Source organism: Neopelma chrysocephalum, unplaced genomic scaffold (genome assembly GCF_003984885.1).
Source record: "Neopelma chrysocephalum unplaced genomic scaffold, ASM398488v2 Primary Assembly neopelma1_84, whole genome shotgun sequence".
In the NCBI taxonomy this organism is placed as follows: Eukaryota; Metazoa; Chordata; class Aves; order Passeriformes; family Pipridae; genus Neopelma; species Neopelma chrysocephalum.
The window spans coordinates 4,451,123-4,468,261 of NW_020897746.1; the positions used below are offsets into that span (position 1 = coordinate 4,451,123).

General features: G+C 48.6%; 3 protein-coding genes across 9 annotated transcripts; 2 read left to right on the forward strand and 1 right to left on the reverse strand.

The window, feature by feature from the left end:
• Window positions 1-332: 332 nt before the first annotated feature.
• Window positions 333-5,174, forward strand: SRSF2 (serine and arginine rich splicing factor 2). Of its 6 annotated transcripts, XR_003535550.1 has the most exons (6): window positions 333-1,118; window positions 1,280-1,688; window positions 2,205-2,515; window positions 2,868-2,971; window positions 3,631-3,740; window positions 4,254-5,174. XR_003535550.1 is itself a non-coding variant. In XM_027691329.1 (4 exons), exons 2-3 carry the CDS (start codon window positions 1,327-1,329, stop codon window positions 2,506-2,508), a joined length of 666 nt encoding a protein of 221 aa, XP_027547130.1. In that variant the 5' UTR covers window positions 333-1,118; window positions 1,280-1,326; the 3' UTR covers window positions 2,509-2,515; window positions 2,868-5,174. The 6 variants fall into 6 exon arrangements, 2 of the variants coding, with proteins under 2 accessions (XP_027547130.1, XP_027547131.1); XR_003535548.1 differs by having other exon boundaries at window positions 3,631-5,174; XR_003535549.1 differs by lacking the exon at window positions 2,868-2,971 and having other exon boundaries at window positions 944-1,118.
• Window positions 5,175-5,472: 298 nt separating this feature from the next.
• Window positions 5,473-7,308, reverse strand: METTL23 (methyltransferase like 23). Its single transcript, XM_027691328.1, has 5 exons — window positions 7,050-7,308; window positions 6,844-6,948; window positions 6,531-6,768; window positions 6,119-6,203; window positions 5,473-5,796 (listed from the first exon to the last, which is right to left on the reverse strand). The coding sequence occupies exons 1-5, from the start codon at window positions 7,248-7,250 to the stop codon at window positions 5,595-5,597; spliced, it is 831 nt and encodes a 276-aa protein (XP_027547129.1). The 5' UTR covers window positions 7,251-7,308; the 3' UTR covers window positions 5,473-5,594.
• A 276-nt stretch (window positions 7,309-7,584) lies between these two features.
• Window positions 7,585-16,899, forward strand: JMJD6 (jumonji domain containing 6, arginine demethylase and lysine hydroxylase). Of its 2 annotated transcripts, XM_027691325.1 has the most exons (7): window positions 7,585-7,848; window positions 8,595-8,983; window positions 11,829-12,115; window positions 13,438-13,573; window positions 13,685-13,823; window positions 14,468-14,595; window positions 16,192-16,899. In XM_027691325.1, the coding sequence occupies exons 1-7, from the start codon at window positions 7,720-7,722 to the stop codon at window positions 16,226-16,228; spliced, it is 1,245 nt and encodes a 414-aa protein (XP_027547126.1). In that variant the 5' UTR covers window positions 7,585-7,719; the 3' UTR covers window positions 16,229-16,899. The 2 variants fall into 2 exon arrangements, with proteins under 2 accessions (XP_027547126.1, XP_027547128.1); XM_027691327.1 differs by lacking the exon at window positions 16,192-16,899 and having other exon boundaries at window positions 14,468-15,283.
• Window positions 16,900-17,139: the final 240 nt, after the last annotated feature.

Genomic DNA, 17,139 nt, shown 5'->3' on the forward strand with positions numbered 1-17,139 from the left:
TTAACACTGTTGTGCGATGAGAACTAGGTATTACAGTTCATACATGGGATTTGGGTATTTTATTCAGTGCCTGAAGTGACATAGCAACAACTTTTGAGGCAGGGGAACAGCTTTCACAGAATTCCCCGGGCAAAACTCTGGGGACCTGCTTGTCATCCTTACACAAGGGGTGTGCAAGTCTTCTCCTTTGCTCCAATTCCAGCACATGCTGCCACAGCACGAGTTTGCAGAGCAGGCTGGGGTACGGAGGATTTTAATGTTTCCTCGCTCGCTCCCACAGGCACCGATAAGCTGCGTATCCATCGAGGCACATCGAGAGCTGGAGGGACCGAGGAGGCTTCACCGGGCACCGCTGCCCGCAGGAGGTGAAGAAGAGCCCGCGGAGAGCTCGCACCGGGCCGCCCGGTCCCTCACGGCGGCCACCGGAGCACAGCGGAGCGGGAGCAGGAAGGGCACGGAGCTCCCACAGCTGCTGTCCCGGGAAAACTGCCCTCACAGAGCGCCGGACAAGCGCCCTGAACCGACTCCTGTCATGAAGCCGAGCCCCGACCCGCCGTCGCCCCTCATCAGTCTGCCCTCACAGCTCTCCCCGTCCGCCATTTTAAACCGTCCCCTCCCGCCCGCGCCACAACCGACTCCCTTCACCATCGCTTTTTTTTTTCCCGTTGCGGCGGTTTCCCACCTCTCTGCCCCCTCACCACACGCGCACAGCCCTGCTCTTATTTCCTTTTTTTTTTATTATTGTTTTTCTTACGGTTTTCAACACACATTGTTCAAAAAAAAATTCCCCGCCTCCCCCGAGCTCTTCCGGGTCACAGCGGTGCCCGTTTTAACGGCCGCTTTCCAACGCAGGAGCGAATTGTTAATTTAAGGGCGGATTCCCCGCGCTCTCCGCGGGACCACCTCGGGGAAAAGGGGTAAAAAGGGCTCTGGGGTCGGGGCGACGGTGCCGCGGGCGGGGCGGCTCCGCGTTTCCCTTCCGGGGTCCCGCCGGCCATTTTGTGGCGTTAAGCCGCGCGCGCGGGCGGTTCCCCCTCATTTCCTCGCCGCGGCGGACGGGACGGGGCGGCCGCTCCTGGCGCTTCCCTCCGGCCTCGGGCCGCCCCTCGGACCCTGAGGTTGGTGCTGCTCCTTGCGGGCCCCGCGGGCTTTTCCCTATGCGCTGCGATTCTCCTCGTTTCTGGGCTCTGCCGCGCCGCCGCCTCGGCGCTCGCCCCGCGGCGTGAGGCGCGTCGCTCTCAGGGCCGCGCCGGCTGCTGACCCCCCTCATCGCCCTCAGGTTTATTCTCGTCGGCCGCCGCCGCCCCTCAGGGGCTCCAGCCCGCCATGAGTTACGGCCGCCCGCCGCCCGACGTGGAGGGCATGACGTCCCTCAAGGTGGACAACCTGACCTACCGCACCTCTCCGGACACCCTGCGGAGGGTCTTCGAGAAGTACGGCCGGGTGGGCGACGTCTACATCCCGCGGGACCGCTACACCAAGGAGAGCCGCGGCTTCGCCTTCGTGCGCTTCCACGACAAGCGGGACGCGGAGGACGCGATGGACGCGATGGACGGGGCGGTGCTGGACGGGCGGGAGCTCCGCGTGCAGATGGCCCGGTACGGCCGCCCGCCCGACTCACACCACAGCCGCCGCGGGCCGCCGCCCCGCCGGTACAGCAGCAGCGGCTACGGCCGCCGCAGCCGCAGGTGAGCACCGAACTTACGGCAGTAGATGGGGGGATGAGGCTTAGGTCCCGGCGGGCGTACCAGGGGCCGCGTGGTTGTGTATTGGTTGCCTAGAGAGGTGGTGGAGTCTCCCGCATTGGGGATACTCGGGCAGCTGAGTACACGACATAATCATGTGCTCTGGGATGACCCTGCTTAAGCAGGGGGTGTAGACCAGATGACCCTCTGCGGTCCCTGCCAACCTGACCGCTTCTGTGATTCTGTAGCCTTTTCCCAATGAATTTCCCGGCGGGGTTGGGCGGGGGAGTAGGGGCTTAGTAGCGAAGGCACGTGTGGTCCCCTCGGAGTGGAAGGTTTTTGCCCTGTAGTAAATTTAGCCCCCGGCCACTCGCTCTGAACAATGGCGCCCTCGTAACGCTCGTTTTCTTGCCCACGTGCGTCCTGTCCCGCCCTCCCTGTCCCGCGGCACTCACTGGATTCTGCGCCGCCCGTGAGCAACTTCTAACGCGTCTTTCCCCCCCCCCCTTCCTGGTTTAGCCCTAGAAGACGCCGTCGCAGCCGATCTAGAAGCAGGAGCCGTTCTAGATCCCGCAGTCGGTCCCGCTACAGCCGATCCAAATCCCGGTCTCGTACACGCTCTCGGTCTCGTTCCACCTCCAAGTCCAGGTCTGCCAGGAGATCCAAGTCAAAGTCCTCGTCTGTCTCCAGATCTCGGTCCAGGTCAAGATCCCGGTCCAGATCTAGAAGCCCTCCCCCTGCTTCAAAGAGGGAATCCAACTCTAGATCCAGGTCTAAGAGCCCTCCCAAGTCTCCGGAAGAAGAGGGAGCTGTATCCTCCTAGGAACATGGTAATGTACCTCGGGATTGGCACATGTTGCATGTTACTTTATTAGAGCACTTAGGTGGGGTGTTGGGTAGTTCTTAGAGCATTAATAGCCTGAACCAAGTGAATCCTAACGGGGCACACTGTTAGTTGTTGGTTTTGGTTTTTTTTTTCCTGAGCAGTGCTTTTTGGTTATTGGTTTAGGGAAGTTATTACTGAAGGGTTTTCTACAGAAATTTTTTTTTTTCTACAGAGAAAATGTTTTATTGCGAGATTAATGCCTTGGTTTTATTAAAATATTGTATGAGACGCAACCTATGATGCAAATGACTATTTCTTACTGTATTTATCCAACATCTGCATTTTCCCCTTTAAAGCTGCGGTCTCCTGTTTGCTAAAAGAATATTGGCCAGTATTGCAGATTTTAACTGATTTGGCTGATCCTCCAGGGACCAGTTTCTGTGGGCGTGTGTTGGAGCAGGTTTGTCTTACACTGTTAAAGATACACTATCCTTTTAGAACGGAAGATCGGTTCAGTGGCCGTTGTACTGACTGGAGGTAATAAGTGTCCTAGAAAAGGGGCAAATTCCTTGGCAACAAGAAAACCACGGAAACTAGTTTTTCCTCAAGTCGACATCTTGGAAGAGGCATCTAAGGATACACCGGGTGGGGAAAGGATAGTGTGTCTTTAACCCTTCAAACTGTTTGGTCCTGTTTTTTAAAAGGAAAGGGCCTAAGCTAGCTCTGGAGTTAGATAATTGTAGCAAAACTAGTCACGTTTTCTGTTTTGAATGCTACTTAGAGTTTAGTTAAGTCTTCATGAAGAAGTATTAGCTTTGTTAACTTTTATATAGCTTTTAATAATCGATTGTTGAACAGGCTGAATTGAAGTTAATGGTGGCTTGATCTACAGCCTGGTGCTTGTTCTCCTTTGTAACTAAATACTCTGACAGAACCTTACATTTGGCCTCTGAAGTAAAGCGACACAAGGGGGGGGAGGTGGAACACTGTGGAAATTCCTAAAACTTAATTAACTTAGGCAAAGCCAGTTGAAACACAACTAGAAGTATCCCTGAAGTCATCCACACCCAAAACAGACAAGGTAGAAACCTGGCTGAACTTTTTTTTCTTCAAACCTAGATGCTTCAGCTAAATGAGAACCCACATAAAGGACGCCTTTGGGGGGAAAAGATCGCTTGAGTCTTCAGCCCATTGGAGAGACCCTGGCCGAGCAACCAGCTGTTGAAAAGGTTATTTTGTAACATTTTGTCTAACTTTTTACTTGTTTAAGTTGCGCCTCAAGTGGCAGATTTTACATTTTTATGTGCCATTTTGTTGCTGTTATTCAAATTTCTTGTAATTTAGTGAAGTGAACGACTACCGATTTCATTATTGGCTTGGATATTTGAGGTAAAACTTCATTTTTGTTTATATAGTGCTGACTTCTATTGGAAATTAAAACTGATGGTAACTTGCTGCCTCCAGTTTCATACTGAGGAATCATGCAGCCATTATATGCCGAGTAGCTAACTGTCAGAAAGTATTCTTAATTTTGTTTTCATTCCTTAAAATTCTACAGGAACTTCAATTTGAAACTTAACTGTAAATGCTTTTTTTTCTCAAAGAAAAAACAACTTTGCATTAAAATAGCATCTTCAAATTCAAAATTGGTAGAAATCTTTTCAGGTGACAGTTGATATTTGAAAGGATTGTTTTATCAGACTCAATTCTAATCTCTTCTCTTATGTATTTTTGTGCACTAGGCGCAGTTGTGTAGCAGTTGAGTAATGCTGGTTAGCTGTTAAGGTGGCGTGTTGCAGTGCAGAGTGCTTGGCTGTTTCCTGTTGTCTCCTGATTGCTCCTGTGTAACGATGCCTTGTCGTGCAGAAACAAATGGCTGTCCAGTTAATTAAAATGCCTGACAACTGCACTTCCAGTCACCCGGGCCTTGCGTAAAAAATATGGAGCATACAGTGAGCACATCTAGCTGATGATATACACACCTTATTATTTCCAGAATGGTAAAACTTACCAACCTACATATATGAACTTGCATATGAGAAATGTAATGTTAAGAACAGAAATGGTTCATTCCTTTGTAAGTACTGATTGGTGTATCTTTTGCTTAAGACATTCTGTACTATACCCACTGTCTCTGTAGTTAATATTAAACATTTTTCTGTGTTAACTTTTCTCAACTTAATGTCTTGGGTCAGCTTATTTTTAGCTTGAAAAGATTTCTGCAATTATACTGTCTATGTTTAACTTCTATATAGTAACTGAACGCATTCTACTGCTTATAAATTTTATCCACCGGGGTTGCTTTTAAATTACTGTGGGCAAACTCAATTAGTATTGTGACTAACCCAATGTTGTGTGGCAAGTGTTGCACAACCAGGCTGTGAACACTGACCCAGCCAGGTCCTGGGGTGTTGTGGAAGGTCCACACTGAGCAGTACTAATTGCATTGCTGTGTGCTTGCCCAGGCTGCTGCTTGATGGGGGCTGATCTTACAGTGATGATTTTTCTTGATTTGGTACAAATGAATTGTAACTTCAACCATCCTGTGTCAAGGGTTATTGTAATGCCTTGTTAATTTTACGCATGTATGTTAAATGGGAATGGAAACATCTGAACACTGGCAGTATGGCTTTTGTTGAGGATTAAAAGTACTTTTCTACAAACTGGGGAGTTTGTATGTTCCAGGTTAGCACAGTCTACACACGCTCATTTACAAACAAGGGGGCTGGCTTTTGTATATGGATCCCAGGATTCCCAGTCCTGGGAAACTGATCTTATGGGGCTATTTTTTAATCTGAAAGAGTGCAGTTACCTTTCCATTGCTGAAGTTGTGGATTTAGGTTGGATCTTACGGATTTCCAGGTCAAGCTGTGTTGTGTAGTGGCTTGACACCATGGAATTGAGTCTCTGAACTATTTCATGGGCTTTGGGGAAGAGCACAAATTTCTCATAAGCCATAGCTGGAAAAAAACCAAACAGCTTTATTTTTACAATGCATGTTTTAAGAATTAACTGCTTCCCAGAAATATACACGAGGTTTGCTGTAAACAGGACTGTTTTCTGCAGATCAGAACAGCTGAGTATCACCTTGTACTGGAACCTAAAGTGGAATAAACTGAAGTGCCCTCTGACTGTGCCAGTGAGATGATCATCATTTCGATTGTGTGCCTTCCTGGGAGAGACGAGCTGGCCAAGTGCTCCTTGTCTGCACCAAAGGAGTGTAGGGGAATGTGGATGCTCCTCAGGTTCCACTTGCAGAGCAGAGCCTCGATAGACCAGTCAGCACTGAGGGGAGGATATAAAGCATGTGAAAATATAACCCAAAGTTACAACTGCTGCAGTAACTAACAGGCTGTTACCAAACTTCAGTACAGCACAGATGGGTTTGTAAGAGTTTTCTAGGCAACAGCAAATTGAGGGTTCTTGGATTACCTTCAGGTTTGGCTGCTTTTGCCTGCTACCCCCAGGATTTACTGGGCTAATAGCAGCCTCATGCACAGTAAGGAGCTTTTCTGAGTCAGAGCAGTGGTGCCTCTGAGAAGTTAACACTCGTCAAAAGCTGAGACAGGAATTAAGGTTTGAGTCCTAAATATGGAAAAGATTTTACCTTCGGACTTGATAAGTAGTCCAGAACTGAGCATGTGGATTCTTCTCCAGCAAGAAGTAAATTGTAGTTAAAATATCTTCAAAGTCTGCGCAGTTTGGGGAGATAAAGCAGTCTGGGTTAGTCTCCGGATTCCAGGTATAGAGAAATCTGTCTGGTTCTATGAAATGGGAATTAAAAATCTAAATAGGCAGATTACATCTCTATGAGAGAAGTGAGATACAGGGTCTGAAGCACTTAGTTATTACTTCATTTTCTATTCCCCCTCGGTTGTATTTCTGACAGCTCAGACTAGAATAACAAGGTCAGTAGCACAGTGTCACCTGATCCCTCCACACTGATCCCAGCATTACTTGGCCACCATCTCCTCGCTGCTTGTCACAAACCAAAGATACCTGAGAGAGCATTAACATACCTTTGGGGTCAAAAAAGACATCTGAGCCTAAAATAATGTCTACAGGAGCAAGAGAGAGGAGCTCTGGCGAGACGCGGCCCCAGGTGAGCCCGACGACGGGCACGTCTGGCAGGCGGTTGCTGAGGCAGCTGCGGCGGCAGCTCTGCAGGCAGCGGGGCAGCTCCTCGCTGTCCGACAGGGTCACCTGCGCGCCGCACCGGGCGGCCACCACGCCCGGCAGGCTCACACCGGCTCCGATCTGCAACCACAGCGCGTCCGTGGGGTCGGGCCCGCGGGCACCCGCGAGGTGTCAGGGGTGCGGGCAGGGCCGTACCTCCAGCACTCGCCTGCCGGGCAGGCTCCGCCGCTGCGCCCACACGTACTGCGCCAGGACCACGGCGCTGGGCCACGCGTACAGCCCGTACTGCGAGTCCAGCACCTGCAACACACAGGGCGGGGCGCTGGGCCGGTGTTCCCAGGTATCCTCGCTATTCCCGGGAATCTCCGGCATTCCCGGCGTGCCCCGGCTGTCCCCGGTACCTCGGGCACACGCACGACCAGCGCCGCCGGACCCTCCTCGAAGCGGTACCGCCGCGCGCGCCGCCGCGGCTCCGCCATGAAACCAATGGCGGGCGGACGCGTGAGGGCGCCGGGCCGCGCCGGCCAATCGGCGCCTCCTTTCGCCGTGACGTCACGCGGAGCGCCGCTGCGGGCGCCGATGGCGGCGCCTGCCCCGGGCATCGCTGGCACACCGGGCCGCGCCCGCCCGCGCCGCCGCCCCGCCGGGACGCTGCGGGCGCCTCCGCGGGCCGGGGCCGGGAGAGCGGAGGAAGCCGGGTGATGCGCGGCCGGCCCGCCGCTGTCAGCAGAGCAGCAAGCGCGGAGCGCGGGCCCGCCGCGGCACGGGGAGCGGCGGCGGCGGGGGATCCCCGGGGCTGCCAAGGGCGCCCGCGCTCCCTCCGCGCTGCCCTTCCTCAACATGGCGGCGCGGGGGCGCCGCTGCCCCGGCCAATCAACGCCGGGGCGTGGCGGAAATCGCGGCACAACCAGCCAATGGGAGAGCGGTGGGGGCGGGGCCGCGGTCACAGCGGCGGCACCGGGTGAAATTTCTGGAAGGTGCGGCCGGAGCGGGGCCGGCACCGGGATCGGGATCCGGGGAAGGTGACGGCGGGCGGTGACGGCCCCCAGCACCGCCGCCGCCGTCGTCGTCATGAACCACAAGAGCAAGAAGCGGATCCGCGAGGCGAAGCGCAGCGCCCGCCCCGAGCTGAAGGACTCGCTGGACTGGACCCGCCACAACTACTGCGAGACCTTCCCCCTGAACCCCGCCGCCTGCAAGGTCTGAGGGGAGAGAGAGCGGTGGGAATAGGATGGGGGAGAATGGGAAGGGGAGTGCGACTGGAGGAGTCCTGAAGGGAACGGAGGGGGCCTAAGAGACTTGGGGGGGGGGACATGAGTGAGGGAATTGGAGGAAGTCCTGAGGGGAATAAGGAGGTCCTAAGGGAACGGGAAGGGGAAATGACCCTCCTGAGGGGAGACTGGGTGGCCTGAAAAGAACGAGGGTCAGAGGGGAGGAGGGGATGAAGGGGTTGGAGTTGCCTGAAGGGAGAGTCTGAAGGGAAGGGGCCCTTTTCCGAGGCCGGGGTTGCCCTGGAGCTGGCGGGGCTCTCCGCTGTGAGGGAGAGGTTCGGGAGGGGGAGGACAAGCAGCACCCGCGTTTTTTCCTCCCTCCACGTGGCGAGGGGTGCGGAGAGGTGCGGGCCCGCCGGGGTGGGATGGGCACCCGTGTAATTCCCTGGAGTCCTCCTCTGGGTCCTCAGGGGGTGGAATGCAGCAGTGGATGTGTCAGCCGAAAGGGCAGCGTGGCCTCGATGGGGAGCAGTGCCAAAGGCTTCAGGCTGCCCGTGTCACCGGTGTGTGCGGGGAGCGGGCCAGGAGGAACAGGGCTGCAGCCTCGGGGAGCTTAAAATAACACGTAGGCAGCTCCGTCCCCTCGCGGTGTGTGAAGCTCCCCCACTGGGAAGCGCGGTCCTAGGACGTCAGCCTGTCCCAATATCTGTTCTGCTTCCCTCCCCGGTCTCACAGGATAACGTGGAGAGGGCAGATGCGCTCCAGCTGACGGTGGAGGAGTTTGTTGAGCGCTATGAAAAGCCTTACAAGCCCGTGGTGTTGCTGAACGCCCAGGTGGGCTGGTCTGCCCAGGAGAAGTGGACGCTGGAGCGGCTGAAACGCAAGTACAGGAACCAGAAGTTCAAGTGTGGGGAGGACAATGACGGTTACTCTGTGAAGATGAAGATGAAGTACTACATAGAATATATGGAAACCACACGTGATGACAGCCCCCTGTACATCTTTGACAGCAGTTATGGGGAGCACCCCAAGCGCAGGAAACTCCTGGAGGACTACAAAGTACCCAAATTCTTCACGGATGATCTCTTTCAGTATGCAGGGGAGAAACGGCGGCCACCCTACAGGTACAGTGCAGGGACAGCAATACAAAAAGGGGTATTTCTCACCTCCTTGGCTATTCCTGAATAGCTCTGATTGTCTCACATTAAAAAAAAAAAGTGCAGCTTTAATTTGTCTCTTAAAATAAGAGTGTACATCTGTAATTCAGAGGAAGAGAAGATTTGTGTGTAACAAATTCTCCTTCTCCCACCAGAGCTGCTACAAGTTTATGGTGGTTTTTTCCTTTTTTTTTTGTTAAGTCAATTTACATCACTTCTTAGATTTTTTAAAATTTACATGAAAGATATGAAGATTGATTTCTTGCTCTATGTGCCTTCTGGCTCTCAAATTTTAAGTACCTCAGGACTGGCTCCTGGGTTTTGCACCAGTGGCTTATGTACAGTGTGGAGTTTTGTTTAATTATGAGTCAGTCCTTTTAAGGTAAAGATCTTAAACTAGATTAGGATCTGGTGTAGGGAGTAGTTCTTAGCTTTCCTTCAGATGATTTTGAGAGAGAACAATATTTTACATCCGTGTAGTCTTTTCAACTCTATTTTTTCTTCAGATTGGAAAAGGATTGAAACAACTCTTCATTCATGAATTCAGATGCAACAACCTTGTATTTTTGCTGTCAGATATAAAAGCCATTTCTCTCTATGTTGATGCAACACTTCATAGCAGTATGAGCCTGAGCTGAACCCTCCCAAGTAATTAAAGTCTTTACAGCAACATTATAATTGTCAGACAATGCCTTTTGCCCTCTGAGTGACATGAGGCTCTGATGTGGTTTATTTAAATAAAACAAAACAAGTCATGAATAATGATACTTCCCTCTGCACTCTCTCACGTGTCTGTAGTCCAGTTGTGCTTTTGCAGGAGTGAAGCAGGAGCTTAATTCCATTTAAGATCACTGAAGTGGGCGTTTTTATAGTGTTGTAGCAGATGCTTTTTATAAAGCTCTTCTAAGAACGTACTACTGTGATTGAACACAAAAGCACAGTATTCTGTAGTAGAAACTGAATACACTTACAGAGCTGGGAATCATTTATCCAAGTTACAGGTAAATAAGATAATCTGGTTGTGACTCATTTATATTGGTGTCTCTCTCCCCCACACCCTCCCCACCTACATGCACATGCTGAGCCTCTTTGTGATCTTGGTATTCACATTTCTTGTACTTTGTTCAGGAAAATGTGGGTTTGTTTCAGGCTGTTAACGTTTTTTTGAGAGATGAGTGGGGCACAAGAGAGCACACTGATGCCTCCTGGAATTAGAGGGTTCATCTGGGTACAGAAATGGATGAAGAGTGTCCAGGACTTTCAGAGTATAATTGAAAATCTGACAGGAAATGGTACAAATCATATGATGAGGATATGACCTGTACAGGTTGGCCTCTGAATTGAGAGGTGTATGATAGTGTGTAGACCTTAAAGTAAGAATTGGTGCTGTTCAGAGCATTTTTATTGGTGTTGTTCCTCTCTAAGATAAAGACAGTAATTTTTGGAAGCCATTGGCTGAAGCAGCTCGTTTAGTTTGGGAAGGGGGGTTGGGGTTTGCTTTCAGTTTGAGTTTAGGAGACAAGAAGTTTTTAATGGTAAATTTGATTTCTTGGGGCAAATTGGGTTTTGTTCATTGTAAGTTAATTGCCTGGAGGAAGATGCTGGTAAATGACAGTGTTGCTAAATAAGGGTTTTAAAACCTGCATGTGTAGATTCAGGTTATTGTCAGAAAAATGGTTATTGAGCAGTGCATCTGTCCGTGCCAGTCAGATCTCCAGGAGTTTAATGTTTTCTGTCTTCTTAGTGAAAGCCTTGACTGTTCTGCTTGTGGTTTAACCAGCTTTCCAAGGCTAATAGGAATCTGAAGAATGAAGTGACAATAGAAATTATGAACACCTGCTTATTTACAGCTCCTTTGTGAAGAAGGAAGAAAGCAGCCTGATAATCAAACAGTTCTACAATTGGTGCTGGCAAATGGTACTTGATGACCAGCTTGATTTACACCTGCACTGGAAAGGGGAGATGGAGAACTTGCTGAATTCCAATATTTTCTCAACCTCTGCATTCCTGTTGCTGGGCATCACCTGCCTGTCAGCCACACCATGGAGGGATCTTGTTGTTGCTCTAATTTCGATACTTCCTGCTACCAATCAAGCATTTATTGCCATTTTTCCCTTTTGATGCCTGATGTTAAGTCACCTCACACTGCTTTTTCTAGAGTAGATCTTACTGCTCCGTTAAGGGGAAATGAGCAGTTGAAGGTGCTGCTGCAGTTGAACAGATAGAGTAGATAAAGTTCTCTGTTGGAGAAATAAACCTTAAAAGTGGGAAATGGGAATATACACCACAAATCCTGAATGGTGACTGGGGAACAAACTCCACGTAGTCAAATGTTGGAATGAAAAGCCTGTTGTGACCAGAAGGCGCAGAAAGAGGCCAGGGTTGCGTAACTTGTTCTGTTCCTTGTGTTGCCTTTTGTTTGTTCCTCATTGTTCTGCAGTTCTGGATCTGCTTGAGCAGCAAATTTTAGAAAACTGTAGGAGAATCCCCCTGCCTAAATCCTAACACAGGCTGTTGTGACCTAACAGCATTCATTAACCTTGAAATCACTATATATTGTACTGAAGGAATATTTAAACCAAAATGCAGCTATGAAATATAAAAAGTTACCTTCACTTTCTTATCCTGCAGTCATTCATGTTGGTTTTTAGGTTAAATTCCCGTTGTATCTTTTTGTTGTAGTGTGAATCTAACAAAATCAGGAATGTAAATGAAAGAATTGTAACTATTTTGATTTCTAACTGTCTCATTTGAAGGAAGGGAGCTACTTGCTTGCTCTGTGACTAAAGGACTTTTTTTTATTCCCATGCAGATGGTTTGTGATGGGCCCACCTCGATCTGGAACAGGAATTCACATCGATCCCTTGGGAACTAGTGCGTGGAATGCCTTAGTCCAGGGACATAAGCGTTGGTGCCTGTTCCCAACCAGCACTCCCAGAGAGCTCATCAAAGTGACTCGAGAAGAGGGAGGGAACCAGCAGGATGAGGCAATCACTTGGTTCAACGTCATCTATCCTCGGACACAGCTTCCCACCTGGCCCCCCGAATTCAAACCCCTGGAAGTCTTACAGAAACCAGGCGAGACAGTCTTTGTGCCAGGTGTGTACAAATCTCTCTGACAGGGAAATCTGGGAGAGAAAAGCATGTTTTTAATATACTCATGCATTACAGAGGTGAAGAGATATTTCAGCCTTTTTATACAGCCCATCTCTTACAAATAAACTCTCCTGAGCTCTTTCAAAAGGGATACATAGTGCAATGCTTGTTTTGAGGCTATCCAGTTATTTTCACAATGTCCCAAAATGTGTATGGCCTGTGGCATGGGATTGCATGTGGTACAGATGACAAAACAAGTGGGACTGGAGTGCCAACATTACGGGAATGTGATCCTGGACTAAACTGCAGTAACAGGAAATTGTCTGGGCATAAAATAAGAGGTATTTGAATACTAATAACTGTGAGACAAAAATGTTTGAGTTCATATAGACTGTAGCAAATTCACGAATGAATTTTGTAGCCTGGTTAGTTTGACTGCATGTGAATTTTTCTTAGCTGTGGGAAATGAACTACTTAAAGGCACTGACACCTTCCACCCACCTCTCTGTTATGTTTCATCTTGCATTTGAAATCAAAAGCTAAAGAAAGCTCTGCTAAAGATGCCCTTCTCTTTGAGTGGCTGCCCACTGTGTACCCACTGTAGCTGGGGGGGTGAGGTGGTGGTGGATGAACACGTGAGTTCAGTGCCAAATTCTAACCTCTGAATCTTGCATCATTTTAGTGCAGCACAGCCCTTAGCTTCTGTCCACATTACTTGTCTCTAACATACAGCTGACTTCATGTGTGAAGAGTGCCTTGTGATTGTCTTGGCACTTATTAGTGACTCCTCGGTGTACCTTCTGTTAAGAGTTTGTAGCTGTCGGGTTCCATTAAACTGTTCCCTTAGTCTTTTATGAGGTTATAAGTGGGTTGTAAGAACTTCACTGTCTATTTTTATCCTGTGTGGGGAAACGATTTTGCGTCTATTTTTAAATGAAAGGTTAGTCTGTAGTCATAAGAACCTTACAAAATCAGCGTGGAAAGTGCTCTCCAGCTGGGCAGAAAGGGCCTCTGTGCTGTCTGGGTTACAATGGCTCCTGCTGTTAAATAAACCATCAGTAGCCAGTGTGTTGCTGTCAAGTCAGATCTTTTTGTGAGCTGGGTAATTTGGTCAGAGTGTGGAGCAGCCTTCTGTAACAAAACCTGTCAAGCTCTGGAGTGAGAGCTGAAATTAGCCTGAGGAAAGGTGACGTGGTGGCAAACTCGCCTGGGTGGGGGGAAATAATGTCCAGTTTCCACCTGCACTATGGGAAAAGTGTTCTTGGCTGTTCTTGAACTTGCTCTCTGCCATGTAGCCAGCAGTGGTCATTGGTGTTGTGTTTTAGGTGGCTGGTGGCATGTTGTTCTCAACCTTGACACAACTATTGCCATCACACAAAACTTTGCCAGCTGTACCAACTTCCCCGTGGTGTGGCACAAGACGGTGAGAGGGAGACCCAAACTGTCACGGAAATGGTACAGGTGAGAGGTTTAGTGACTTTCTTTCCATGTTCTCTATTTAAAACAAAACCTAAAAATACTCATTTACACACAGAGTTCAGAGGCTAACCCTGAAATTTCAACTGTATTTAGGATCCTAAAGCAGGAACATCCTGACTTGGCAGCCTTGGCTGATTCAGTTGACCTGCAGGAATCTACTGGTATTGCTTCCGACAGTTCGAGCGATTCTTCCAGTTCCTCAAGTTCCAGCTCCTCAGACTCTGATTCAGAGGTAATGCTTTTTACTGCAATAAGTGATCCATATTCTGAAATCATATTGCTTTTTCCATACCTGATTATGTGTCCTGATCCTAATTTTCCTGTCTTATGGAAGAAATTAATGGAAAGCACCTAAACAAATCTACGTTGTGGAGCAGCGTGTGGTCTTAGCAGGTTCTGTTTGCTGAAGCCTCTCTGTATTGCTAAATGGATTTGGTTTGTTTGATCTGTGTCTATATTATATATGAATCTGTCACTCATTTAGCTAAGCCATGCTTTGTGAAATGGCTGCAAAATGAATGTTCTAAAAATGGGGAGGAGGAACAAGATCCAAAACAGATCAGTTATGACAGGGGACTCTTCTAGGCACCTAAATCCATCAGGAGCCTCTGAGTCTGCTCTTGGAAGATAAGAGTCTTCAAGGATCCAAAAGGAACACATTCACATTGTCTTGCCCCAGTCAGCTTTAGTCAGTGATGAAATCTAAGAACATTTCTGAACCCGATTTTTAAGCGCTTAATTTGAAATTTGTTTCACGTGTCTAACCTCAAATAGCACGTTCTTTGAACGTGAGTTATTCAGGATTGCTGAGGCAGCTCTGACGGTGAATTCCACAGCACAAATTCTGAATCCTGGTTTCATCTTTCCACTCTTCAGTGTGACTCTGGCTCCGAGACAGAGGGGATGATGCACCGGAGGAAAAAGCGGAGGACGTGCAGCATGATGGGGAACGGGGACACAACCTCCCAGGACGACTGTGTGAGCAAAGAGCGCAGCTCCTCCAGGTGACCCGATGGCATCTGTTGTTTTTAAACAAGCACAAGACAATACAAGGCAGAGCTGGCAGACTTCAGATAGGTGATTCCTCAGGACAGAGGGATGGAGAGCAAGGGATTCCTTACAGGACATAAAGCAGTTGGCCAGTGGCGGTATCTTCCCTCCATGAGTTATTTTAATTGCTCCAAATGGAAAACTAATATTCTTGATATTTTTTAAAACTAGGGGTTTTATTTAATAAACAGTTTATTTCTTTTCCTAGTTGTCTGTTTTAATAGAGGTAAGGATTTGATTTTATTTTTGCTTAGTGGTCTGAGAGGTGGAATGTTTTAACTGTGCTCTTCAGAGAGCACAAATGAATAGTGAACAGTTAAAGATGAGGAATGGTCAGGCAGGAGTCAGGTTTCCCTGCCTTGTTCAAACAGAAAACCTTCAAGTAGTTGTACGGTTTTTCTTATTGTTGCCTTGATTATTTCAATTTGATCCACTGCTTTATCTGTTAAAGGCAAAACTTATCCAAAATCCCAAATGTCTGTGTTAATATTTCAAATTAATAAATAAATGACAAGCAAGTTTCAGTCAGTGTGGAAGGAGGGAACATTAATATTGCAGAACCAAGAATAGATGTGCTTGGGTAAAGTTGCTGAGGAAGGCAATTCTCTGGACTTGCCAGGTTAAAAACAGTGGGACACTGGGAACCTGGGGGTATACTGCAGGGAGGAACTTAGACATTCTCTGCTGAATGAAGCATTTTTCTCATGTAGCAGAGGCTTGCCAAAATTCTTAAGCAAATTCCTTGCGGCTTGGTTGCTGGACTGGCTGCCTGCCTGCTGTAGGGTGCTGGCTAGTTCCTGAGCTGTTGGATGCTGCAGGTTTGGCATGGATGCAAGTGCTGTGGTGACTTACTGTGTGGCCTGCTAAAGGTGGTGTGCAGCAGTAATTTACCTGAGGAATTCCATATTCCCAGCATTATGCCTGAATTCCCAGAGTAGGATACTGCCTGAAGTCCTGTGTATTCCTGTACTGCTCTCTTGTTTTCAGGAGTTGCTCATAACTGAATACAATTGAATTACAAGTACAGAGCATCATTAAACGTTGGGGAGAACTGTACTGACTGCTTGTTTTGCCCTGGAGGTTTTCACAATTTGTTTATTACGACATTGTCAAATCCCGTTTCAGCAGCCAGTGTGACTCCAGGCAGGGAACAAGCAGCAGGAGAGAACAAATCTTACTGCAGACCCTGGTTTAGAAAAAAACCTGTAAAAATGCAGATCTGTTCTTCTGAAAACCCTGTGCATTTTTAAATTGTTTGCAGTTCAAATTTTAAACTGAATACCTTAAATATTAAAAATTAGCACCTTGTCTAGAACATTTGCTTTCTGGGTTTCACTGTTCTTCCTCCTGTGTGTTGATTGTGAGGGTGGGTGGGCGTTCTGTTCCAGCTGTGTGATGGATTAGTTGATAGAAACGCTTCCAAACATGAAACCTTACCCTGCTTGTACAATTCTGGAGGAAGAAATAAGCCTGAAATTAATCTGCATGCTGCGATCTCGTGCCCTGATATGAGGGGAATGCTCAAAGGCAGTTGTACCTTTTTTTGACAGGATTAGGGAATCTTGTGGAGGCCGCAGCTACCCCTGAGAGATAACACCACCCGATCGAAGCTCCGTTAGCAGCCAGCCAGCTCTGTTCTACCCCCTCCTGCTTCTGTTTCTCACAGTCCTTACGTTTTTGTCACTCTTCCTCGATCCAGACATCTGTCTTCGTTATGTGCTGTCCAAGGTTGGCTCCTGAGTAGCTTGTAGGGGAATGCCCCACCACGTCCTTGTGCAATGCTTTGTCCCCCCTGCGCCCCGGGTGAGTGCACTATAACCCAGCTGTGGGTACGGACACGCCGAGTATTTAATGGGTCACGTAACTGGCAAGGAAGACAACGGTCAGTTTTTAAAGAACTGTTTTTAAAACCAGCAGGTAAATAAAAGCCTGCCTTGCTTTGACACTGTCATATGTTTACATGTTGTCCTGTACACTTGAGGAAAGGAACACCAGCCCTGTTGGCCTAATGGGAACATCCGGCGGATCTTGCACCGGAATTTCGGGAAGAAGGAGAAAGAAATTAGCTTCTGCAAGAACTGAGCTGTGGAAAATGGGTCTTTGGATGTTATCCTACTGCAGGAGAACATTGCTGTCGGGGCTGGTGCTTCCGACTGTGGGTCACATAAAATCACAGAATATGCTGAGTTGGAAGGGACCCATCAGGATCATCGAGTCCAACTCCTGGCCCGGCGCAGGACACCCCAAGAGTCACACCATGTGCCTGAGAGCGTTGTCCAAACGCTTCTTGAACACAGACAGGCTTGTTTCTGTGACCACTTCCCTGGGGAGCCTGTTCCAGTGCTCAGCCACCCTCTGGGTGAAAAACCTGGTTGTGATATCCAACCTAAACCTCCCCTGACTCAGCTCCAGCTGTTTCCTCAAATCCTGTCACTGGTCACAAGAGTGAAGAGATCGGTGCCTGCCTTTCTGCTGCCCCTTGAGAGGATGTTGAAGAC

Bases quoted from the DNA above. Each gene is read 5' to 3' on its own strand.
- SRSF2 (XM_027691329.1), top strand. From the start codon at position 1,327: ATGAGTTACGGCCGCCCGCCGCCCGACGTGGAGGGCATGACGTCCCTC. The intron at 1,689-2,204 runs GTGAGCACCGAA...TTCCTGGTTTAG, and splicing joins TACGGCCGCCGCAGCCGCAG to CCCTAGAAGACGCCGTCGCA.
- METTL23 (XM_027691328.1), bottom strand. From the start codon at position 7,250: ATGCCCGGGGCAGGCGCCGCCATCGGCGCCCGCAGCGGCGCTCCGCGT. The intron at 6,769-6,843 runs GTACGGCCCTGC...CTGTGGTTGCAG, and splicing joins CCGGCAGGCGAGTGCTGGAG to ATCGGAGCCGGTGTGAGCCT. The intron at 6,204-6,530 runs GTATGTTAATGC...CAAACTGCGCAG, and splicing joins TGTCTTTTTTGACCCCAAAG to ACTTTGAAGATATTTTAACT.
- JMJD6 (XM_027691325.1), top strand. From the start codon at position 7,720: ATGAACCACAAGAGCAAGAAGCGGATCCGCGAGGCGAAGCGCAGCGCC. The intron at 7,849-8,594 runs GTCTGAGGGGAG...CCGGTCTCACAG, and splicing joins TGAACCCCGCCGCCTGCAAG to GATAACGTGGAGAGGGCAGA. The intron at 8,984-11,828 runs GTACAGTGCAGG...ATTCCCATGCAG, and splicing joins AAACGGCGGCCACCCTACAG to ATGGTTTGTGATGGGCCCAC.